The 22,221-nt window shown below is 39.3% G+C and overlaps 1 protein-coding gene across 4 annotated transcripts in view; it reads right to left on the bottom strand.

The window, feature by feature from the left end:
• BABAM2 (BRISC and BRCA1 A complex member 2) overlaps positions 1-22,221 on the bottom strand; it is a 400,292-nt gene that overhangs the window by 164,214 nt on the left and 213,857 nt on the right. For all 4 annotated transcript variants that reach the window (XR_004959724.1, XM_036263408.1, XM_036263410.1 and 1 more), the window contains exon 7: positions 6,424-6,533. Coding sequence is in view for 3 of the 4 variants with exons in the window: in XM_036263408.1 (XP_036119301.1) it covers positions 6,424-6,533 (110 nt within the window). In the remaining variant the exon portion in view is untranslated. The remainder of the gene's footprint in view (positions 1-6,423; positions 6,534-22,221) is intronic.

Raw genomic sequence — 22,221 nt, 5'->3', positions numbered from 1 at the left:
GGGAGGAGATGAGCTATGCCTCACCAGCCCTCAGGGATGGAAGCAGAGGCCCACCCTTAAGGAGTTTCTAGTCCAGGGAAACAATATGACAATAGAGACACAAACACAGGAGGGGAACATGCAGTCTTGCTGGGGAGGCAGGTGGTAGGGGTGAGGAACAGTTCTGTGCAGGTGGTGACTGAGAAGATCAAAGAGGACAGACAGACCTCTGACAGATCCTCTGGGAGAGGGAAATAAATTCAATGTTTTGGCATAAGAAGCACCCCAAGCAAAGGTATGGAAGTGAAAAAAACACAAGGTGTATTCACAGGAAATCACCAAAATCCTCAGTTTGGCTGAACAACAGGAAACCTACAGAACTCAAAGTGGAGTAGAAAGGTCAGTTAGGACTGCAACAGAAATGACTTTGAGTGCCAGCCTGAGATCGGGGCACCTAATTCAGCTGGTACTAGGGAGGCACTGCTGACACTGAGCAAGGAAAGGCCATCACACGACGGAACTTACTTCAGGGAGATAGTGACAGTTCAGTGCTGGATAAACTCGAGTAGGAAGAAGAGTTAAAAGGCCGTCAGGAGACATGGCAACTGAACCAGGAAACGACAGCAGGACTGACAAGAATGAGCGATACTGTGGAGAGAATACAGTATAGTATTTGAAAACAACGCGATGGAGTGAAGCCACGAAAGTTGAAGTGGCAAGGGACAACTGTATATAAATAAAGAATCCTACTTTGTGGAAATCCATTTATTGTGGTAGAATCTGGGACAGATTAGCCGCGATAAATGAGGGCCGACTGTACAAACAACAGGTCGGCTAATGCCTTTGAGATGTGGCACCTGAGCATCTAAGAAAATCAGAGTGACATGAATAAAACCAGGGTTGTGAAGAAGAAACATTAGTTTATTGGAGAAATGATGAGATTGGTTTCAGATACTGTGAACTAGAAGTGTCACCTGAACACAAAGACAGACCTATCGATCAGGCAGCTAGAAAAGCAGATCTGTAAACAGGGGAAAATGTCGGGATTAGAAATTGGGATGTGGAGTCATCCACAAAGAAGTGAGGCCACAAAAGAGCTCTAGGGGTGGAATCATGGAAAACATAATTTAGCATAACTTAATAGGTTGAAAAAGGAAGAAGAGGTAGCAAAGGAGACCAGGAAGGGTCCAAGAATTCCGGTTATGGGGAAAAAGGATGCATTATGAAATACATGCTGGAAATACTATCATGAGGATTAGATGGGATGGTAAAGTGACAAGCAATCTGAACATTTTAAAGTACTAAACAAATGCATTTTTATGATGGTTACAGAAGTACATGCTCATTCTCTAGAAAAGTCACATTACATTGGAAGAGCCAGGCTTCCCAAATTCTTCCAAAGTCCCCTCTCCACCAAATCAAATGGAAATATGATCTCCTCCTCCCTTAAACTCTTATAGTACTTAGTAAGTCTTTCTTAGGTACTTTATAAATCAAATATTGACTGGGCACTGCCCATGTGCCAAACACTACGGGGGGGGGGGGGGGACAGTGGCACTCTCATATATACACCCTCCACCCCCAGCGCAGATGATACTAAAATTTTAGACATAGCCCCCTTTACAGAAGATGAATAGGCTCAAAAGGTTAAGTATCTTGAGTAAGACTGCCAGCTAATAAGTGGAGGAACAGAGGGCTTCTGATGCTACGTCTTATTGTGCCTTTTCTACTAAAACACAAGTTGGAAGTTGCCATATTTGTTCTTATTTCCCTTACCATGTTATCAGCAAATTAAGGGCACAAGCCATACCTCATTTATCTTGCTACCCTCTGAAGCAAGGGGCCTTTTCTCATTGGGGTCAGTCACTGTGTTTTTGTTACCTGAAAGGACGAATGCACATGTTTGCAGGCATACAGGCCTCACGAATGGTGACTGTCTGTGGGCTGGTACAATTGGAGTACTTATTTCTAAGGCAGACCATAACTTAACAAAAAGTTCTAAAAACAAATTCTGTACTTGTGAAAGATGCCACCTGGTCTGCCTCAGGGGCTGAGGTCCTCCTTTTATGCACCGAGTGGGAACAGCACAGGGAGTGATGAGCTGCTTTTCTACAAACCACTCCCCCAGACCAGCTCATGCCAAGGAAGGGCCCACACCTTTTGGGGAAGAGAACTACGCAGCCCATGAACTCTGCCGACCCTGCTGAAATTGCCAGCCGTCTGGGAGGAGAGAAAGGTAGGGCGTGCTTAGCGCCAGCCCTGATACTGTAACCTTACAATTCCTGCTTTTCGGCCAGGACGAGAAAGGGCAACTGGTTTGGAAACTAGATTCTCCTCCCTCCCCTAATATCCAACCAATGTCAGTTTTGCATAACTGACCACTAGGTTTTGTTTGCATACCTCACCATTAAAAAAAAAAAAATGAACGGCAACTAATCCAATTGACAGATTTGGGTCCCTTGGAAAACAAATGCATAGAGCCTGGAATGTGTGTATTTCATAAGTGTGCCTGTGTGAGAAGAGTAGGACGTTCTCAGAAGCGTTTACTTTGCAAGCTATATACAGGGCAGTGGGAGACCAGGAAACAGCATGCATGCAAACACCATACAGGTGTGCGGTCATGTTCCAGTGCTGCTAGGGAATCAGACAACAATCCAGGGCCTTGGGTAAACAGAGAGACTTCTGCAGTGGGACTGCAGTTCAGAGCTTCATAAACTATAATACACTGGAGAGTGTTCTACCCAATGTCTCTGACACAAGTTCCTTTTTGTGGAGGTTGTCTAACTCGGAGACATTCGGTATCCATGTCCCTAAAAATCTTTAGGGTACAACAAATTGATCCCTTTTCCTACATGTTAAGGCAAGAGTCCAAAGTAGCTTTTTCCTATTTCTGAGACTAGTTAACATAATATTCTTGCCCACTGCATGGTCAAGCCAGGATAGACAGAGATTAGCCAGACTGGAATTTGGTATCTCCCAGGCTCAAGATATCTTTCCATGCCACGGTAAAGCAGATGGTGAGAAAGTAAACCTTCACTTGTCAATTTTTACCTAATTTCGGATCAGGCTACTGGTCTCACTTTGGCCTCTGCCTGTCAAATCCACTGTGTGGGCTTGGGACTTCCTAGAAAGAGTCACAGCAGTAGCCAAAAAGAGTACAAGCCTCAGCTAGGGCAAGTGTCTGGCATAGGCTTTGGGCGGGTCCACACGGGATGCTTTTCCCATGACTCCTGAAAGAACTCTCCAAGTCTGAGTCTATAATCAATGCGTGGATAGCTAAGAGGTGACAGGATAGTGTGAAACACAGAAAAGAAATGAGAGCTTAACACATTATCAAAGACAGTACCAACCCTCTTCTCTTAGTTCTCAAAATCTTTCCTATAACCTTTGCCTTACTGAAATGGCATTACTTCTGTTCTATACCCTAAACTCTGCAAGAGTTAACCAAAGATATTAATAACTTTAGAAAATATGTAAGCCCTTAGAAAGTCAGACCACAATTTGACCACTTTCCATTTTAACCTTTCTCTAAAACCTCATTTGTACTTCTACTTAAGGATGTTAAAACTTTTGGTAGGTTTTTATTTTGTTTTTGCTTGTTTTTTAGTATTACAAATATAGTTTTACTAAGTGAATTTTTACTAAATGGCAAACATATAATAGCTCTCAATGCAGTATTTTCAAGTCTTGTGAGAACTACTCATTGACCTAGAATACTGCCAATCAGGCTATTAAAGGAATGAAAAGACTTGTTCCTTGCCCTTGAGTAGCTTGCAATGCAGTAAAAGATTTAAAAAAAAAAAAAAAAAAAAGCCCATCACTAACTAAATCTATGAGTAGCAGATTATAACAATGATGCAAACTCAGTATTATAAGAGTTCAGGGAAAGGCTAGACTAATTGTGCTCATGGAAAATCGTTGGTAGAGATGGCATTTGATTAAGGCCTTAGAAAATGTAAACTATTTCAATAGGAAGAGAGCATTGGAAAGGGCATTTTACATGGATGCAACAGCTTTAACAAGAACAAAGAAGCAGGAGAGTGCAGATGAATTAAGAAAACCTCATGTGAGAGAGTCTGGGTGAAGGACAGGCTATAGGAGGGCAAATAAAACACTGACTGGGAAAGGTGTACTGTGGCTGGTTCTTAGCAGAAAATGAATATGGAGGAAAATACAGAAAGCTAGATTTTAGAAATAGGAAGTAACATTTAAAATTTATCCCGTGCTAATCATTTTTCACATCACATCTTACTTAGATTTTTAGGGGAAGAAATATTTTATTAGTAAGCTCTTTTTGCAAACTAGATGGAATAACTTCAAGGAAAAATAACAAAGCTGGGAAAATTGTTTCTCAGAGCTGGCAAATTCTTGATTGCAGCTTAACTAATATATTCTTCTTACCCACCTCCAGGGATTATCTCATTAATGTCTCTCTTTCTGTATCACTAAAATACCTTCTTTACTCATTCCGTACGTACATAGGGAGTGGCCACTCTAGAACTAGTATTTGCTCACTTATTTACCCATCCTCTCTTTTTATGCCCCACCTGTCCTGGGGCTAACCACTCACTCATTCCCTCACTTGTTCTTATCCTATAAATTGTATCAATAATAATAACATTAACAGCTACTACTTGCTATAATACCAGGCCCTGAAATTAATTAATGCTTTATGAACAGTATTTAATATAATCCTCAAAACAACACTATGAAATAGGTATTATTATCCGTTTTACGGATGAGAAAACAAGTTCAAAGGTGTTAAATATGTTGCCAACTGGTAAGTGCAGAAAACAGGTTTAAACCAGATGTACTTGTTACAGAACCTTACCTGTTACCACTTCACTTTACTGCCTCCAATACCCTCTGACCTCTTACTGATATGGGTTAGTATTTTCAGTTAAAAATTAAACTATTAATTAAATGCCTGCTACTGTAAAATCCTGTCCTAGGTGCTGTCAGAGGTATATAAATAAAAGAGAACATGTGCATAGATTATTGATGCTCATAATCTTCCATATTTGAAACTGATATGTCTTGTATCAGTGTGTAAGACGGCATGTCCACGATTCATGAGTTACAGCAACCAAGGTCGGGGGGTGGTGAAATGGCTTAGTACGTGAATGTTGAGTGGTGACCACATCTCATAGACAGAAATCAGCCAACCCTGACTATGACTTACAGAGAATTTTAATTATACACTTCAATCAGAGTCTGTAAAAACTCTCTCTGCTGATGAAAAATCTGTCCTGTCAGTTCTCAAGCAAATCTGGTTACAATCTATTTTCAATGAACTTCAGATTCCTTTGAAGTAAAATAAGCCACTAAAGCATTTTAGCCAACAATAAATAAGCACATTGTGAGACTAGTCCTTGTAAAATTCATTACCAATGAGTAAAGTTATTTGGTTAAAACAAATGTGATACCATGTAGCCTGAATGTTGTGTAAAATTATTACAGCTATGTAGATGCAGAAAAACAATTCAAACATGTCATCTTTTTAAGCTATCTGCTTTTTTCTTCTTAAAAAAATTTTTGTTTTTCTTTATTGACTTTTAGAGAGGAAGGGAGAGGGAGAAAGAGACAGAAACAATGATGAGAGAGAACATCAACCTGCCGCCTCCTGCATGGCCCCCACTGGGGACTGGGCCCACCACCTGGGCATGTGCCCTAACCGGGAATCAAACCAGTGACCTCCTGGTGCATGGTTGATGCTCAACCACTAAACCACACTGGCCAGGCTAAGCTATCTGCTTTTAATATTAGCTTTACTAATTTCTGAACAAGTTCTGCTTAATATTTTCAGAAGACTAGTTACATTTTTACATATAACTATAATAGTTACAAGTAATAAGAAATTGGGTAGGATGTTGTTCAGTGGTCCTCTTTAAGCTATAACCATACATACCTGGGGAACATTTGGAAGGAGTCACAATTTCAGATTCAGTCTGCCTACTCATCTCTCTCTGCAAAAGTATAGTATTCACAACACAAATTACACAACCAAGACTTGTCTGAAGATTGCAGTGGCAGCCTGTCTCATGTGACTCAGTGGACTGAGTGTTGTCCCATGGATTGAGAGATCCCGGTTCGATTCCCAGTCAGGGTACAAGCCCGAGTTGTGAGCCCAATCCCCAGTAGGGAGTGTGCAGGAGGCAGCCAATTGATGTTTCTCCCTCACATTGATGTTTCTATTTCTCTCTTCCTTCCTCTCTCTAAAAAAATCAATAAAAACATATTTTAAGAAAAAAGATTGCATTAGCAAATACTAGCTGCATTTACTCTAGCAATCTAAACTTCTAATACAATTCCTTTTTAAGAAAACAAAAGTCAATGAAGAAAAATCATTTTAAGAGTTCAAAAATCATTTAAAGAATTAGCGAGACATGTTTGGTTAATATGGAGAAGCACCAGGCTACAAAAAATTAATGACATGATACTTACTGTTCAATTCGGGGTGACAAGTACAGCTTGGGATACACCTGAGTGGCTTCAGTATCCTCAAAACTGACAGAAAGGAGGGCCACATCTTCTCCAGGGTCTTCATTTACGTCCTTAAACAGAAAGTGAAAAATGATGTCATCAGCACCTGCTCTCATAACATCGTTTTGGTGCTGAGCTCACAGTCCACTGTCATTTAGGCTGGTAGGTATAAGTTACCTGGGTTTCAATTTAGCAGCCTGTACATCCTTGACCACATACCTCACCATTCCTGCAGTGATGGCTTCCAATCTTTCTGACCAAAGCCTACCATGGTGAGGAAAAGACCCTCGCCGACCTACTTGTTTCCACATTCCAAGAGGGGAAATATGAATCTGGTGATAACAAAGAACTGGACAATATATATATAGGCTTATGATTTCTGTTTTTATAAATGACTTCTAATTTACTTTTTATAGAAAGAATGAGTTATAAATTATTTATATCATAAAACAACAATAAAAAAAATTAAAATACCCAGTCATTTTATTATACCTACCTTGATAGTATGTTGCAATTTATTTAAATAGCAAAAATTCCCAAGACACATCACTCTGAAGTGTGCACCATACAAGCAAACAGCAGCGGGTTACATACACATGTACTTCAGCAAAATGATCATGGATGATTCATATATGAATCATAAGGTATGCATATCTTAAAGTCTAATTATAAGAATATTGTAACAAAAATACTGTTGATCCAAATATGTATTAAGACACACTGAGAGGTTAACCAAACAACCAATAATAAATTAAACTGATAATGATAAAGCTAAACTGTAATTTGTAATTAAAAAGCAAGAACAGCAGCAATTGAATGTCATAACCAACTCAAGCCAACAATGATACACTGAGGTGTCCTGAATCAAAACTGAGACCTACAACTGGGTGTATACTTTACAGTAACTGCTAAGTACCGAGTGTTTGCCAGACTTCTGAATAGAATACTAAATTAGAATAAATTCTAGTAACATATGACTTTAATTTGTGAATATCAAATTTTAGTAAGACTTAATAATTTATTTTTGGTGGGTAGTGGCTCCAAATCAAATATAAATTTTTTATTTTTATTTTTTTTTTTAATTTTTTTTCTTTATTGATTTTAGGGAGAGATAGTAACATCAATGAGAGAGAACATCGATTGGCCACCTCCTGCATCAATTTGGCCCACAACCTGGGCATGTGCCCTGACCAGGAATAGAACCAGCGACCTCTTGGTGCATGGGTCAATGCTCAATCACTGAGTCACACTGGCCGGGCAAATATAAATTTTTTAAAAACTTAATGGAATTGCACATCTTTCACTCACAAGGGCTAGTAAAAACCAATCTATATTCCTGGATTAGTTCATAGGTCCCAAGGAGGGCTCAGCAGCCACCCTAGACTCTAAGAATCGCTGCCCGTGAACATTGAGAACCTCAGTTATGATATCCTTCCTTCTGTCTAAAACTAACCTCACCCGTCTTTCCTGGCATCCTGGGGAGCTGTCACCACATTCATCCTTCTCAGCAATGACAAAATCAGTCTCCTTGCTCTGCCTTCTATTGTGCCCATAGGATGCACAGGTGTGGCTGGTTTACAAAGGAACAAGGACCACAGTCTCTCCCATCTTAAAAATAAAGATAAATAATACTTGTCTCTCCATAGTCCTCTGGATTTTCTCCCGTTTCTCACCTCCTCTTCACAGATTGCTTAAAAAACTGTCTACACCCCCATCTCTACTTCCTCCCCTCCCAGTTATCCCTTAGCCCAGCATATTACGCCTCTGACCCTACCAATTCATCAAGACTGCTCCCACCGAGGGCATCCACTAAACACAACAAATGCTTCTCTACACTTATTTTTACTTGCTCTCTCTAGTGGTTCTCAACCTTCCTAATGCCATGACCCTTTAATACAGTTCCTCATGTTGTGGTGACCCCCCCGACCATAAAATTATTTTCGTTGCTACTTCATAACTGTAATTTTGCTACTGTTATGTCTTAGGCGACCCCTGTAAAAGGGTCATTTGACCCCCAAAGGGGTCGCAACCCACAGGTTGAGAACCGCTGCTCTAGACAATATTTGACATAGATGATCTCACTCCTCTGGAAATCCTCTTTTCTTGCTTCTAAGAAACAATACTCTCCTGGTCTTCATCTGTTTCTTTGGCCACTTCCTCCTCCCTTTTCATTGTTATTTCTTAACTTCTCAATTATTTTTTGGTTTTACTTTATAAAATTTAGGCTTGTTGTAAAAAGTCAAATCATACAGAAGTTTATAAAGAAAAGGCTCTTCCACCCTCACTTTTTGAGGTAACCAATATTAACTGTGTATGTAGCCTCAAACAGCTTTATCTATGTTCATAAAAGCATACACACATACACACATTTGCACATAAACAGCTCTTTAACCTTTCTGTCTTGTTTTCCTTAATGCAAGCATGTTATACACACTACTCTGCCAATTGCTTTCTAAATAGCCACATAATACTCCACGGCATGGATTTATTTTTTATTAAATCATTCCCCTAGCCACAGACATTCAGGTTGTTTATAGTTCCTAGCCACTTGATAGTGCTACAGTAAATATCCAAATATATCCTTCGCTAGTGGGATTTACATTTCTTAATAAACGAGAACTTAGCTTTTGGGTCAAAGGTTGTGAGCATTTTACCTTTTAATAGAGTTTAATAGACTACTTTTCTGAAAATTTATAGCAATTCACATTTGGACCCATGAATTTTCATCAGGATGAGAGCCTGTTTCCGCTCATCCTGCATAACTAAATAATGGTGCTGTTGTCACTCTTTCTAATTTAATGTTGGCAATGTGACAGCTAGAAAATGGTGTCTCAATTTAGACTGAATAAATAAAGCTGAGCGACTTTTCACTTGGTTTACTGGTCATTTACATTTCCTCTGTACATTTTCTGATCAAATCCATTGCCCTTCTGCTTCCAGGTTCTCAGGCTTTGTTTTATTATTGCTGTTTATTAGGCTTAATAACCTTCGTCTGTTCACGTGTTATACATATTTTCTGTCAGTCTAGCTTTAACGTTTTACTTTGTTTGAAGGATCTTCTGATATCACAGGAAATTTAGATTTCTCTAGAATTAAATCTGGTCAACAAATAACTGAGATTATATAACTATTTCCCTAGTTTTTCATCTAACATTGTTATAACTGTATTTTTACATGTACATTTGAATAGCTCTGAAATATATATTTAGGTGGTATGCTACAGGAAGTGTATTAATGTTCACTTCTAACCTTTATTCTCCATACCTAGTTATTTGCAGGAACCTGCTTTACAAAAAAAAGCCAAGATTGAGAGTCTGAATCTACCTATGGCTTTCTGCTCTTTTACAGATGACAAAGTATTCATCCTTGAATATTCTTTTCTGAAAAATGAGGATGGATAATTAATTTTTTTATTTAAAAAATATGGTCTTAACAAATAGAAACTACATAATTATGTTATATGACTCAAATTCATAAAATAGCTAAGACTAAGATTGAAGCTCATCTTGAAAAAAATTCACATTTAGAGGGGCAAATGCATTTTATGAGCTAAGTTTAGAAGTTCTTTTTAGAATTAGATCGGTCATCTTAAGAAAGACAGTAAAAAAAAAATTGATTTTCAGATACCTTTCTTCAGTGGCTGAATTTCCCTGTTTAAGGTCAAGTCTCTGACTACAAGCTACAAAACATTGCTAAAAACAAACAAACAAACAAACAAACAAGACCACTGCAAAAACTAGAGGCTACTGAAAATCTTTTAAATTAGTACTTCATTCCATATGCCTATGTATAATTTATAATTATTTCTCTTTCTGACTTTTTCACTTCTCATTACTTTTTTTTTTTTAATCTTCACCTGAGAACATTTTTTCCATTGATCCTCAGATACAGTGGGAGGGAGAGACAGAGGGGAGAGAGTGAGTGAGAAACATCGATGTGAGAGAGACACATGGAATGGTTGCCTCCCACATGACCCCCACTAGGGCCGGGGACTGAACCATAACTGAGATATGTGCCCTTGACCAGAATCAAACCTGCGACTTTTTGGTCCTTGGGTTGACGCTCCAATAGCTGAGCCAAATGGGCCAGAGCTCATTTCACTACTATTTAAGTAAAAAATAGAAATGCTTAGGAACAGTCCTCTAAACAAATGATGTGACCCTGGATTCTAAAGCCAACATTTATCATGGCACCCTACAAAGAGTTCTTGAAACATTAGTCAATACAAAAATGGCTGTTTCCAGGAGATTCTTTTACAAACTATTTTAATATGACTTATTCACCTTGGAGTGGCACATGAGTTTTCCCCGAATTGGTATCTGATTCCTATTGGATACCTAAGTTTGACTTTGAGTGCTTAAATAAGCCGAAATAGTTCCAAAAATACAAATTCACACAGTGCTGTTTCCAGTGTCTGCAACTCTAACAGGCTTGTACATGTGTTCCTCCCCATCTGGGAAATTATAAAAGAAGTTCTTGTACCATGGTTCTTGGAAGCAAACATTACAGATGATTATTGTAACCACTAATGGCAGCATTTGAAAAACAGGAGGTGGTTACAGTGTAGTAGGGGACATTTAAAAATGGATAAATGTACATTTTTCAGGGCTTTCTATCTGCACCATTTGCAGCTGCAGGAGGCTAAAATAAAGGAAAAGATGCCGAATCTGCTAAAGCTAAAATATAATGTTGCTACTACCTTTATGAAAGTGTCAGGCATGAAAGTACATATAGTGAGGCACTATGGCTGTGATATATTGCTGAGATTTCACAGTGAATATGGCTCAGCACTCGACTACAGCAGAAAGGGTTCCCATGATAGGAACTCACTAGATGGTGAGTTCTCCCAGGCTGGGAGCTTTTCCTATTCATTTTTGCATCTCCAGTGTCTGGGACATTGTACACACATAGCAAATTGATTGAAATAAATTAATTAATATAAGAATGACTGTAAAAAAAAAAAAAAAAAAAGAAAGAATGACTGTAAGAATGAATAAAAGATGGGAGTTAAATAAAAAGTGCTTTCAGTTAAAAAAAAATCCCAATATTTATCTCTTTAGTTCCTTCAATCTACTTAACGTTTTATTAAAGCAACCCATATCTGAACCATATATAAGCAAAGAACATACCTACTAATAAGAGTTACCCTTTTGCTTAGGTGATAATGATATACTTATATAACCATTCTCAATTGGGGCTCTTTCAAACATCAAAAGAGTGCAAAAAAAAAACCCTAACAATTAGCCTTGGAAATGTAAAGTAAACATAAGTACAGTTTCCCATTATGGTGTGCCCCTTTGATATGTTAATTTTCCAAGAAAAGACAGCAGCCATTAAACAAGTCCCTATATGCTGAGTGTCAATATAGGCACAAACTGCCAATTAACTAATTGCTGATAGACATTAGCAAAACAATAAATATTAAAAACCACAAGTCACATAGGAAGACTATAAAAAAGTTGTATTTCTCATTTCAAAAAGACTTATAACAGCCCTGGCCAGTTTGGCTCAGCGATTGAGCATCGGCCTGTGGACCAGAGAGTCTCGGGTTCGGTTCCCACTTGGGGCACATACCACCAACAAAAAAGACTTATAACAAAGCTATAACTATTACTAGCAAAACCAGTTTACAGACATAGAATTATAAAGAAGCTAGTGTACAATATGTCAGAAATCAAGAAAGGCCCTGGCCGGTTTGGCTCAGCGGTTAGAGCGCCAGCCTGCAGTCCTGAGAGACCCGGGTTCGGTTCCCGCTAAGGGCATGTACCTTGGTTACAGTTTGTCCCCGGCTCTGGTCAGTCGTGTGGGTGGCAGCTACTCGATGTGTCCCTTCACATCGATGTTTCTCTCTCTCTCTCTCTCTGTTCCTCTCTCTCCCTCCCACTCTACCTGAACAAAAAATGGAAAAATGTCCTCGGGTGAGGATAAAAAAAAAAAAAATCAAGAAAGAAGCATTTTGAATTACACTTAAAATGGTATTAAACGATTCAGAACTAATCATGATTCCTAAGGTGACTAAAAACTAGATCTCGTAAGTACCTCATTATATAAAGGCCCTGAGTTTTTTAAAAGCTGTAAGCAAATTTAAAATTTCCAAAACAGAATTTTTAAAAAAGTATATTAAATGTCGTTTGTACTTATGAGGTTCCAGTATTTTGATAATATAGATCCATCATCAAACTACATAAACTTAGATTTTTCAAAATCAAGCTCTTTTCAAAAGAACAAGACTCTCATGGTGCTACCATTCATTCATGCATTTAACTAAGTAAGTGCAATATATAGTATGTTACAAATGTTATGGAGGAAAAAATTAAAAGCATGGAGAGAGGATAAGGAGTGAGGAAGGAATGGAAATTTAAAGAGGGTGGTCCAAGATGGCCCTATGGTGACTCTGTAGTGGCCTCTCACAACTTGAACCTGGAGATTTAGGATTTAAAAAAATCCTTGACACACTGTGTTATATATCAACATAAGCAGCCCCAATCAAAATTCGGATTTGGATTCTATTGGCATTAAGACTTGTCAATGAATATTCTAGGAATGGAATTCAATCTAAGCAGAAGAAACACTGAAGAAAAAGGAAAATGATGTATATGAAACAAGACCTTGGTCTCACTGTTAAGGAATGTCTGCCCAATAATGACACTGGTCATTTTGCAAATCAGGTCATTTCCTCTTCATCAAAGAACTGGGAAATGTACAAGTGCCAGGAAAAACAGTATAGTCAGAAAGCAAAGCAAACGCAGGAGTGAGAAAGTTGAGCCAAACAGCTGAGGAAGAGCAATAAACAGGCCCTGTGTCTGGCTCTTTTGCCTGATGATATGGCTCCCAGCCTGGATCTCCTCTCCATGCAGCAGGGAGTTGCAGCACTGAGCAGGAGTCCTGAAGGCCTAGGTACAGCCTACCTCCACCACAGAGTTCTTGCTAAAAATTCCTTTGATATTCTGATATCTCTTATGAAGATAGCAATTAAGAGAATTACTTCTGATTTGGTTTCCCCAAATGAAAACGGGAGTAAAAGGATTTTCCCTGCGTAGGCCAGACAAATTGGGTCACTTCCCATGTATTTTACTAGCTCTTGACTAAGCACGTTTACCTTCCATTCTACTTATCAAGAACCTCTTTCTCTCCTTTTCTTCATTGGTGTGGTTTTCATTTCTTTAACTGTGATAGTCAATTCACTTGTTCCATTAAGATTCCTATGAGATCTATGTCAACCCTTGGTAGTTTCCATCATGTTGCTTCATGAATTGCCCAAGCCATTTAAGCAGCATATATTTTATATTCCAAATAGACTGTGGATTTCCTAAGAGCAGGGTAGAGATCTCATACTTCCTATTATGTCTAATAATAACAGCTGACATGACATCATAACAGCATTTACTCAGTAGTTACTTTGCTCAGTGCTTTATATGCATTATCTGATACAGTCATCATAACAACCTTATAAGGTAGGTACTATTGTTACACATTTGAAATTGAAGAAACCAAGGCAGAGAGAGATTAAATGGTGAAGATGAGTTTTGAACCCATGTATATATTGACTCAGAACCTGACTCTTTATTTTTTATCCTCACCCAAGGACATTTTTTCATATTTTGTTCAGATAGAGTGGAAGGGAGGGAGGGAGAGAGAGAGAGAGAGAGAAACATCGATGTGAAAGGGACACATTGAGTAGCGCCACCCGCATGACCCAATCAGGAACGGGGACAAATTGCAACCGAGGTATGCGCCCTTAGCGGGAACCGACCCAGGTCTCCCTGGACCGCAGGCTGGTGCTCTAACCACTGAGAAAACTGGCCAGGGCCAGAATCTGACTCTTAACTATGAATGCTATACACCCTGGCATGCTGTTGGGCAGAGAAGACTCTGTATCAATGCTCAGAGAAAGGTATAAAAAACCTGGAAACCCACAATGCAAAAAAGATAGTTATACATTTACTTGTTCTCCATTTAGTGTATAAATCCTGTATGCTCCAAAAAAAATGAGCAACTTAAGAAACCATTTTTTATTCCCTTTTTTACCCAAAATAGACTATTCCGCTTGCACCAGACACATAATGAGTAGTCAAAAGAAACTGAGAAGTATGTTTTGTGTGTTTTAATACTTACTTTTAGAAACTATGGATCAATAAATTAAAATTGTTAAGAGTATTAGACTAGAAGCTCTAAGTCCACTAAACTAAATAATGAGTATTCATTTGACATCTTTATACAGACTCAAGTAAGGAAGGAGGATGGCTTCTCTAAGAACACTGAGGACTGTAGCGTTCTAAGCCATAAATTTACCTTCCTTCAACTACGTATGGTTAGGCACATTCTAGGATTAACCAACTATCCTCAGTGAAATAAGAAGAGCTGATTGTCAGGTCAGAAAAGGATAACTGCAGTGTTCTTGAAATAACTAGGGTGAGTCCAGGACACCGGGAGAGAGCTGTTGTCACCTATCCATGTTTTCTTTTTCCAAAAGTAACATCTTGAGTTCATTACTACTAGATGTCATGATACAGTATGGTCTTAGGGTTTTTAAAAATTTGTATCTTGCTCATTATTTTCATAAACAAAGACCATTTCATTGCTCTAGTTTATGCAGGAATCTGCTTGTGAAGCTGTACTTACCCTAATATGCTGGTTATAGCTTCTGTTTATAAAGCTAAATTGAAACACATGTTGTGCAAATAAAGTGGGGGAAGGGGAACAGTTCCTGGCTCTTTTAAAATAATGGTGATTAAGATTTTGTTGGTTAAATACTGTCCCATCAGTTATTATGCCTGATACAAAGAGCCTGAAGAACTATCAACTTTCTTTGAATAGTCACAGTCCTACCCTAGAAAGGAGTGTCAAATGGAGCCTTGTCTCTTGGAGGCCAGAGAGGGGGATGGAAAGGGGAGCCTCTGCAGTATGGGCAGGTCCTCATTGGGAGCAAATAATGTTTTCTTGCTTCCACCACCTTCTCTAAAAACTCGCCAACATTTTTAGAGAATGTGGGGTGTGAGTTTTCCTCTTGCTCTAACATTGTGTTTTTAATGAGTCTAATAAGAAGCTGAGCTTAGTTAAATAAGCATCCATTTTGCAGTTGTTTTACAAATAATAGTGACCCACATCTTCAGACATCACTGAGCTGTGATTTTACACACACCTACTGATGCAACTTTGTGCCAGACTTTTACCCAAGAGCTCAACACAAGTCAAAATAATCATGAGTTTTATTCGAGCCCACACAGAACAAACATGAATACCACTTACCACAGCTCCAGTGTGTCTCCATAATGTAAAGAAATGACAGACAATGCTTCTACATAAATAGTATATACAGCTCTTTGTAAGGGATAGAAAAGTACAGATCTGAAGTGGTAGTTGATACAGTGGACACAGTGATATTACTTGCCTGCTATTCTCTCCTCCTGGGAAACCTCCCTCTCTTCTAGTCCCCACTGCTAGGCCCTGATCCTAATAGCACCTAACCAAGCTGCCTGTTCCGACCTCTGGGAACAGCTGATGGGTCCGGGGAGAGGCTGTTTTTTCCCTCAAGGTTTGTGAACTCGAGAGTCAAGTACAGACCAGTCCCTTTGCAGAGGCAAAAGAAATTGCCAGTAGCCATATTTCCCACACATGGCAGAGGCCAGGCTGTAACGTGAGAAAATAAAGCCAACACAGTAAGAGAAGCAGAGATGAGAGAAGGGAGCCCTGGCACCATTCCTATCCTTAGTCCCCACGGCTCCTGGTCCAACTGTGTCCTGCTCCTACTGTAGTTTGGCTATTTAACCTTCTCCTGGCTCTGGAGAGCTAATAAACTGTCCATAAGCTTAAGCTGGTTTGAAGTGGTTTTCCTTCACTTATAACCCACGTTTTCTCTTATAAATTATTAAACTAATATAGATGAAAACCAAGGCAAATCAAAATCTGCAGAATTCCATGCTAAAGAGAGACTTTCATCCCTGGGTTATTTGAAAACTTACTTGTTACACACTACACAGTGCCAGGCCCTAATCAGAACCTAGAAAGGGCTGTTGGGGTTGAGAGGAGCCCCCACACAGCAGAAGCCAGCAATCTGCAGCTCCAGCTCTGGCTGCAGCAAGGCTATTTCCCTGGACTCACTGCTTCTCGTCCTGGTGGGCCTGAAACAGCACACAACCCACCCTGGGCCTGTCTCTTCCTGCTCTATAGCCCCCCTAAACCTCACCCAGTGAACGAACAGGCAGTACAACTGCCAACGCTAAAAGCAGAAAAATCCACAGCAGCATGCATATGAATACATGAAATGTTTTGCAAGTTCATAATGCACCTTAAAAACTGTTCAAAAATGGTGAGCTCCTATCTATAGAAATTATTTTTTTTTTGCTAAGAATTTACATGTTTTTGGGTTTTCCACATGATATGCTAAATGTGGGCCTTATAGACAGGAACAGGTTTGCATGGCTTTGGCAAGTATATGTGAAAGTGCTAAGCACAGACCCAGGCATGAAGAAAGTGCTCAATAAATGTTAGTTTCACTTCTCTTACTCTTTTCGGACTCTTGGTCTGACACCATTTTCATTAGCATGCTATTCTTCTTACTATTAAAGATACACCCTTATCGTTCCCTCTCCAGGTTGCTTTGCATTATGGGGTTTAGAGATTCTTCCCAGGTGGCTCTGTATGTGAGGCAGAAGGGAAAGGCACCCTAGAAGCACATAACACCTTTGCACCCACCCACCCACCAGCAAGTCACTTGGCCCAAATTGCCTGGTGCCCATAGCAACTATGCAATTGGTTACTTCCAAGTTATTTCAGCCACCTGGCACCACATTCTCATTAACTGGAGACTATCATAAACCACAGGTGCCAAAACAGAGCTTGGAACCTATTAGAGACTCTCTCCTTGAAGTAAGAAGGGACCTTTGATTTGCATGGTTGATGTTACCTGCAACAAGGAGCCATATCCTTCTGGAACTGGCTGGAGGGATGGTTCCTGGGTAGAAAATGAACTCTGAGAAGCAGAGTGAATACTGCATCTTTCTCCCAGTCTCAGAAGCCCTCCCTTGTCTACAGTGGCTTGGTATTCAAGCCCCTCTAAGGTATCTTTACAACCTTGATTTTCCACTAACCCAGCTGACACACCCTAACTGCAGCAGGTGCCCCTACTCCATCTTGTCACTCCATCAGGTCTACTCTGCCACTCAATCCTGAATGCCTTCTTCCAGCCCTGCCACTCCAACCCAACAACTCCCAATTCTACCCATTCTTTTCTTATTTTTTAATCCTCACCTGAGGACATTTTTTTTCATTTATCTTCAGATAGAGTGGGAGGAAGAGAGAGAGAGAAACATCGATGTGAGAGAGACACATTGAGCGGTTGCTACCCACACAACCCCAACCGGGGCCAGGGACAAACCACAACCAAGGTACGTGCCCTTAGCAGGAACCAAACCTGGGACTCTCTGGTCCACGGGCCGATGCTCCAACCACTGAGCACCAGCCAGGGCACGAATTCTACCCATTCTTTAAGGTCCTAATCAGATACCACGTCCTCTCATAAGACTTCCTTGATCTCACCCTCTTATGTAAAGGTTCTCCTCTGAATTCCTACAGGTCTTTAGCTACACCCTTTATATGGTAACATATCACTGTTTCCTTTGTGCTTTAAAGTTATTTACACATATGCTCTTATCATTTATCTGACTGAGTTCCTTAAGAGCAGTGACTGTGTTTAATTCATTTTTGTATTTATTCCCAGTACCCAGTATGTTGTCTACCACAAAAATAGGCACCCAATAAACATTTGATGAACAATGTATGAATATCCATATGAAAGAATGACTACATCTGCTTGGCAATAAACTACTGATCCAAAAAATGGTTCCACAAGCAGAATTCCTAGTAGAAACAACAGAGGTCTATGTAAATTAGTAACCTGACTTTCCAATATAAATCAGACAGCAGAATAGACCATTATCCCTTAGGTTCAGACCATCCCCTGGAATAAAAGGAAAACTCAAGTTTGAACACCTGAGAGATCAAACCCTAAACTACAGAAAGGCACGAGTAATTTTTTTTTTTTGCCACTCCTAATAAATTCCCAAACAACACACCATGTGCTGTCATTAAGTCAATGTCCACTATGATCTACCTACCATGTGCAAGACACTTTGATAAACACACTAAGGAAAAAATGGCAAGAATTAGTCTCTCAACTCAAAAAGGCAGATGTAAACACATGAAGATGAGAAAAGTTATTTTCTTCTCTTCAATAAAAGATCCTATAGGAGAGTACGTGATTAATCGTCAAAAGCCCTATAAGGAAAGGCTGAAAAACTCATCAGTTGTTTCTGTGTATTGAGAATGAATTCATCAGACTCTTTCCTGGCATTAGGCTTTTACAAGAGAGGAGATTAAGAAAGCAGGAAAGTAATAGGTATCCCAAGATGAAAAACACAAAACTTCTAAAAGTAGGAAAAGACAGAGAAAGAAGGTCTGGCCTTCCCAGCCTGCATGATGTTAAACAACAAGCTTTGGATGTTGTCCAGTGAAGACAGCTCTACCTCTTCCATATTTCAGATGATCTAGTTCAAAATGCATAGAGACAGAGGACCAATACCAGATCAGGTGTGGCATAACATTTTGAATGGCAGGTAGCTAAAGACTGAATGAATGGAATCTTGCTACTCAGACCAACCGCAGCAGCTTCACCTGGGGGACACTTAATGTGATTTGTGTGCACATTAAGGTTTGAGAAGCACTTAAAGTTACAGAACTGGCACTCAAGGACAAGAAAATAGATCCAAAGATGAAGAGAGACCTGAAAAGCAGTGGACTGAGATATCCACCCTGTGATTAAACAGGAGGAGAACACAGATGAACTGTGATGTTTCCCCTGGGAGAGGAGAGGACAAGGTATCTTACATAAAGTTTATGATTTAAAAATACATATGTATGACATATTCCAAAAATGGAGAAAAAAAATCATGGTAGAAGCTAAAAAGTACAATAAGGTACTTCTCAAATATTCTTACAACTGGCCACATCAGTATGCTATGGAGAAGCCAGAGAAAGGGGGCAGGTGGAGAGAGCTGGCATTGCTGAGATTATTCCCATGTGGGTCGATGATATTGGTGAAAATGTGCTGGAGTTATAATGACATGTATGAGGATAAATAAAATCAGAGACTGTTAAAGGTAAAAAAGACCCCTTATAGATCTGGTCCAGTAGTTGTTATCCTGTGTTCCGAGGACACCTTAAGAGTAGCTACTATTTTGTTTTGTATACTGGGCACCGGGAGAAAGATTTTATTTATATAAAGTTTTCCAGTATAACTGATTCTGACACCCATACCTCACAGGTTTACAGATGGAAAGACTGATATAAGGGACATGATCTGTCTAATGTGTATAGCTAATTAGTCACGGGGTTGAAACCCAAACCCAGACTGCTGATTCCTGCATCAATGCCTTTTTCTCACTACATCATTCTGCTATGTCCAAATCTGCTTTGAAAACTCTGTCACTTACTAAATGAGATCTGTATGAATCGAAAAGGAAATGTAAGATCCAAAGAGGAGGGAGTTATGAAGAGTAGGAAGAGTCAAATCAGAAAGAACATATTGTATGAAAAGCTCCAAAAATGAAAAACTACAAATGTTGAACTTAGCATAACTATTGAGTGGGTGGCTTTGTTATTTAGAACTTGACTAAGTATAGAAGTGCTGACAACCAGATTTAGAAGAACTATAAACGAAGTTAGACTTTATCTTGACTTAGGTTATTGAACAGATCTTTAATTTCTAAACAAGTAACAGGTTTCAGATAGACCAGTTGACGAACCTTTGCAGTTTGGTGCTTATGAACAGAAAAGGTGACATTTCACGATGCATAAATGACGATGAAATACTGAAGCCTCCTAGCAAGCTGCAATTCTCCAGGGAAGCTATTAAGAGCTTAACATTTCCAGTTCATATTGGAATGTGGATTCAACTTGCTGAAAAAAGTTTATACTAAATAAGCATGAAAGAATGTAATTAAGATAGCAAACTAGGAGAGAGTCCTTTAGCTTCTTAGGTTTCTTGGGTCTATTACTGAATCAAATGTTGGTAAGTGTACAAGAAAACCTGTATAACAAAACTAAACAGGTTTCAGAAACTATGTTAAAAAAAAACAAACACACGCAAGTAATAATGCCCCACTATGTGTTAGCACCACCTAGAAGGCACTAGAGACACATACCATCAAAACCTTCACAGTCAAGTAGGAAAAATAAACAAGCGGACTGACCATTGGTTTAGGTTAAAGCTAGTGATTAGGTGAGAGTAAAGGTGTGTTATGAGAGAGAAGTTCACCTATGGCAGGACAAAGGAGGGGCACTAAAGGAATACAAAACTGGTTGTCACATATGGCTTTTCTAAAAGAAGGCAATGTTTTTAGTTGGGACCAATCCAAGTGCTTAAAGGAATAAAAAGTACAAGGAAGAGCCCTGGTCGGTTTTGCTCAGTGGTTAGAGCAGTGGTCCACGGACTAGAGAGTCCCGGGTTCAGTTCCTGCTAAGGGCACGTACCTCGGTTGCAGTTTGTCCCTGGCCCCGGTTGGGGTCATGTGGCTGGCAACCGCTCAATGTGTCTCTCTCACATCGATATTTCTCTTTCTCTCTTCCTCCCGCTCTATATGAAGATAAATGCAATTAAAAAAAAATTTTTTTAAGTCCTCGGGTGAGGATAAAAAAAAAAAAAGTTGAAGGAAGCGAGAACAGCACAGAGGAAAACAACAAAGTACAGAGGCACAAGGCACATCCAGGGCTCTGCTCAGGAAGCACAAACAGAGGGTGTGAGTGAGGAATGGTGGAAGATGGAGCTGGACAAGTTTAAGAGTCCGACGCATTTAAAATAAGAAGCTTGTTTCATTTAAGGACAATGTGAAAAGGAATTATAAACGGTAATGGCATGATTAGATTGTTTTAGAAAGAGTATTCTAACAGCTTGCTTGGGAAGGATGGACTGAAGGAGGGCAAGGCTGAATGTAGGGTAGAGGAGAGAGGTCTACAGTGGTCCATAGCAGAGGGAGAAGGATGTCCCCACAGAGAGGCAACTTGGTACAGCTGTCAGAGCCCAAGAAGAGTGAGGAGGGTACCACATGAGGGAGGGGCAGCAGCAACAATGGGAGGTTGGTTACAAATAGAGGGATAGATATTATTTATATATATATATAATATATATATATATATATATATATATATATAGTGCATTATAATAGTATATCAAGGATAATGGGAACCAGATTTACCACTTTCACAGAAAGAAGTTATAATTATGTATAAAGAGACAACTAGAACAAACCCAGCACACACTGAAGTGGAATTAGAGGTATCAGTATGAACATGGTTGTTCAATATACACAGAGAAATAATATTAAGCATAAAATAAACAATGATAGTAACTGACCATAATCCATTAAATAAATGGGAAATCATGAGTCCATACTGCTATAAATAAATTTAACATTTGATAAAAATGGAATATTTATATAGTTTCAAAGGACTTCCCCACAAAACACCTACAAATTACAAAGGGGAAAAAGTGACTTTGTAGAGGCTAACCTTAAACAGGTGATCAAGGTGAACACATACTCAGTAATGAGTCAAACAGGCTATGCCACTTGAGAAAGGGCAATGAGAAGAAAGAATGCAGCCTCATTTCTGTGATACTCCTGCCACAGATGCATAAGCAGAATCCAATTGTGATGGAATGGTGGGCAAACTCAAACAGATATATTTTATAAAACTGGCTTATAA

This window comes from Molossus molossus, unplaced genomic scaffold, assembly GCF_014108415.1.
Source record: "Molossus molossus isolate mMolMol1 unplaced genomic scaffold, mMolMol1.p scaffold_m16_p_15, whole genome shotgun sequence".
Lineage (NCBI taxonomy): Eukaryota > Metazoa > Chordata > Mammalia > Chiroptera > Molossidae > Molossus > Molossus molossus.
This window is presented reverse-complemented; position numbering and strand designations above follow the sequence as displayed.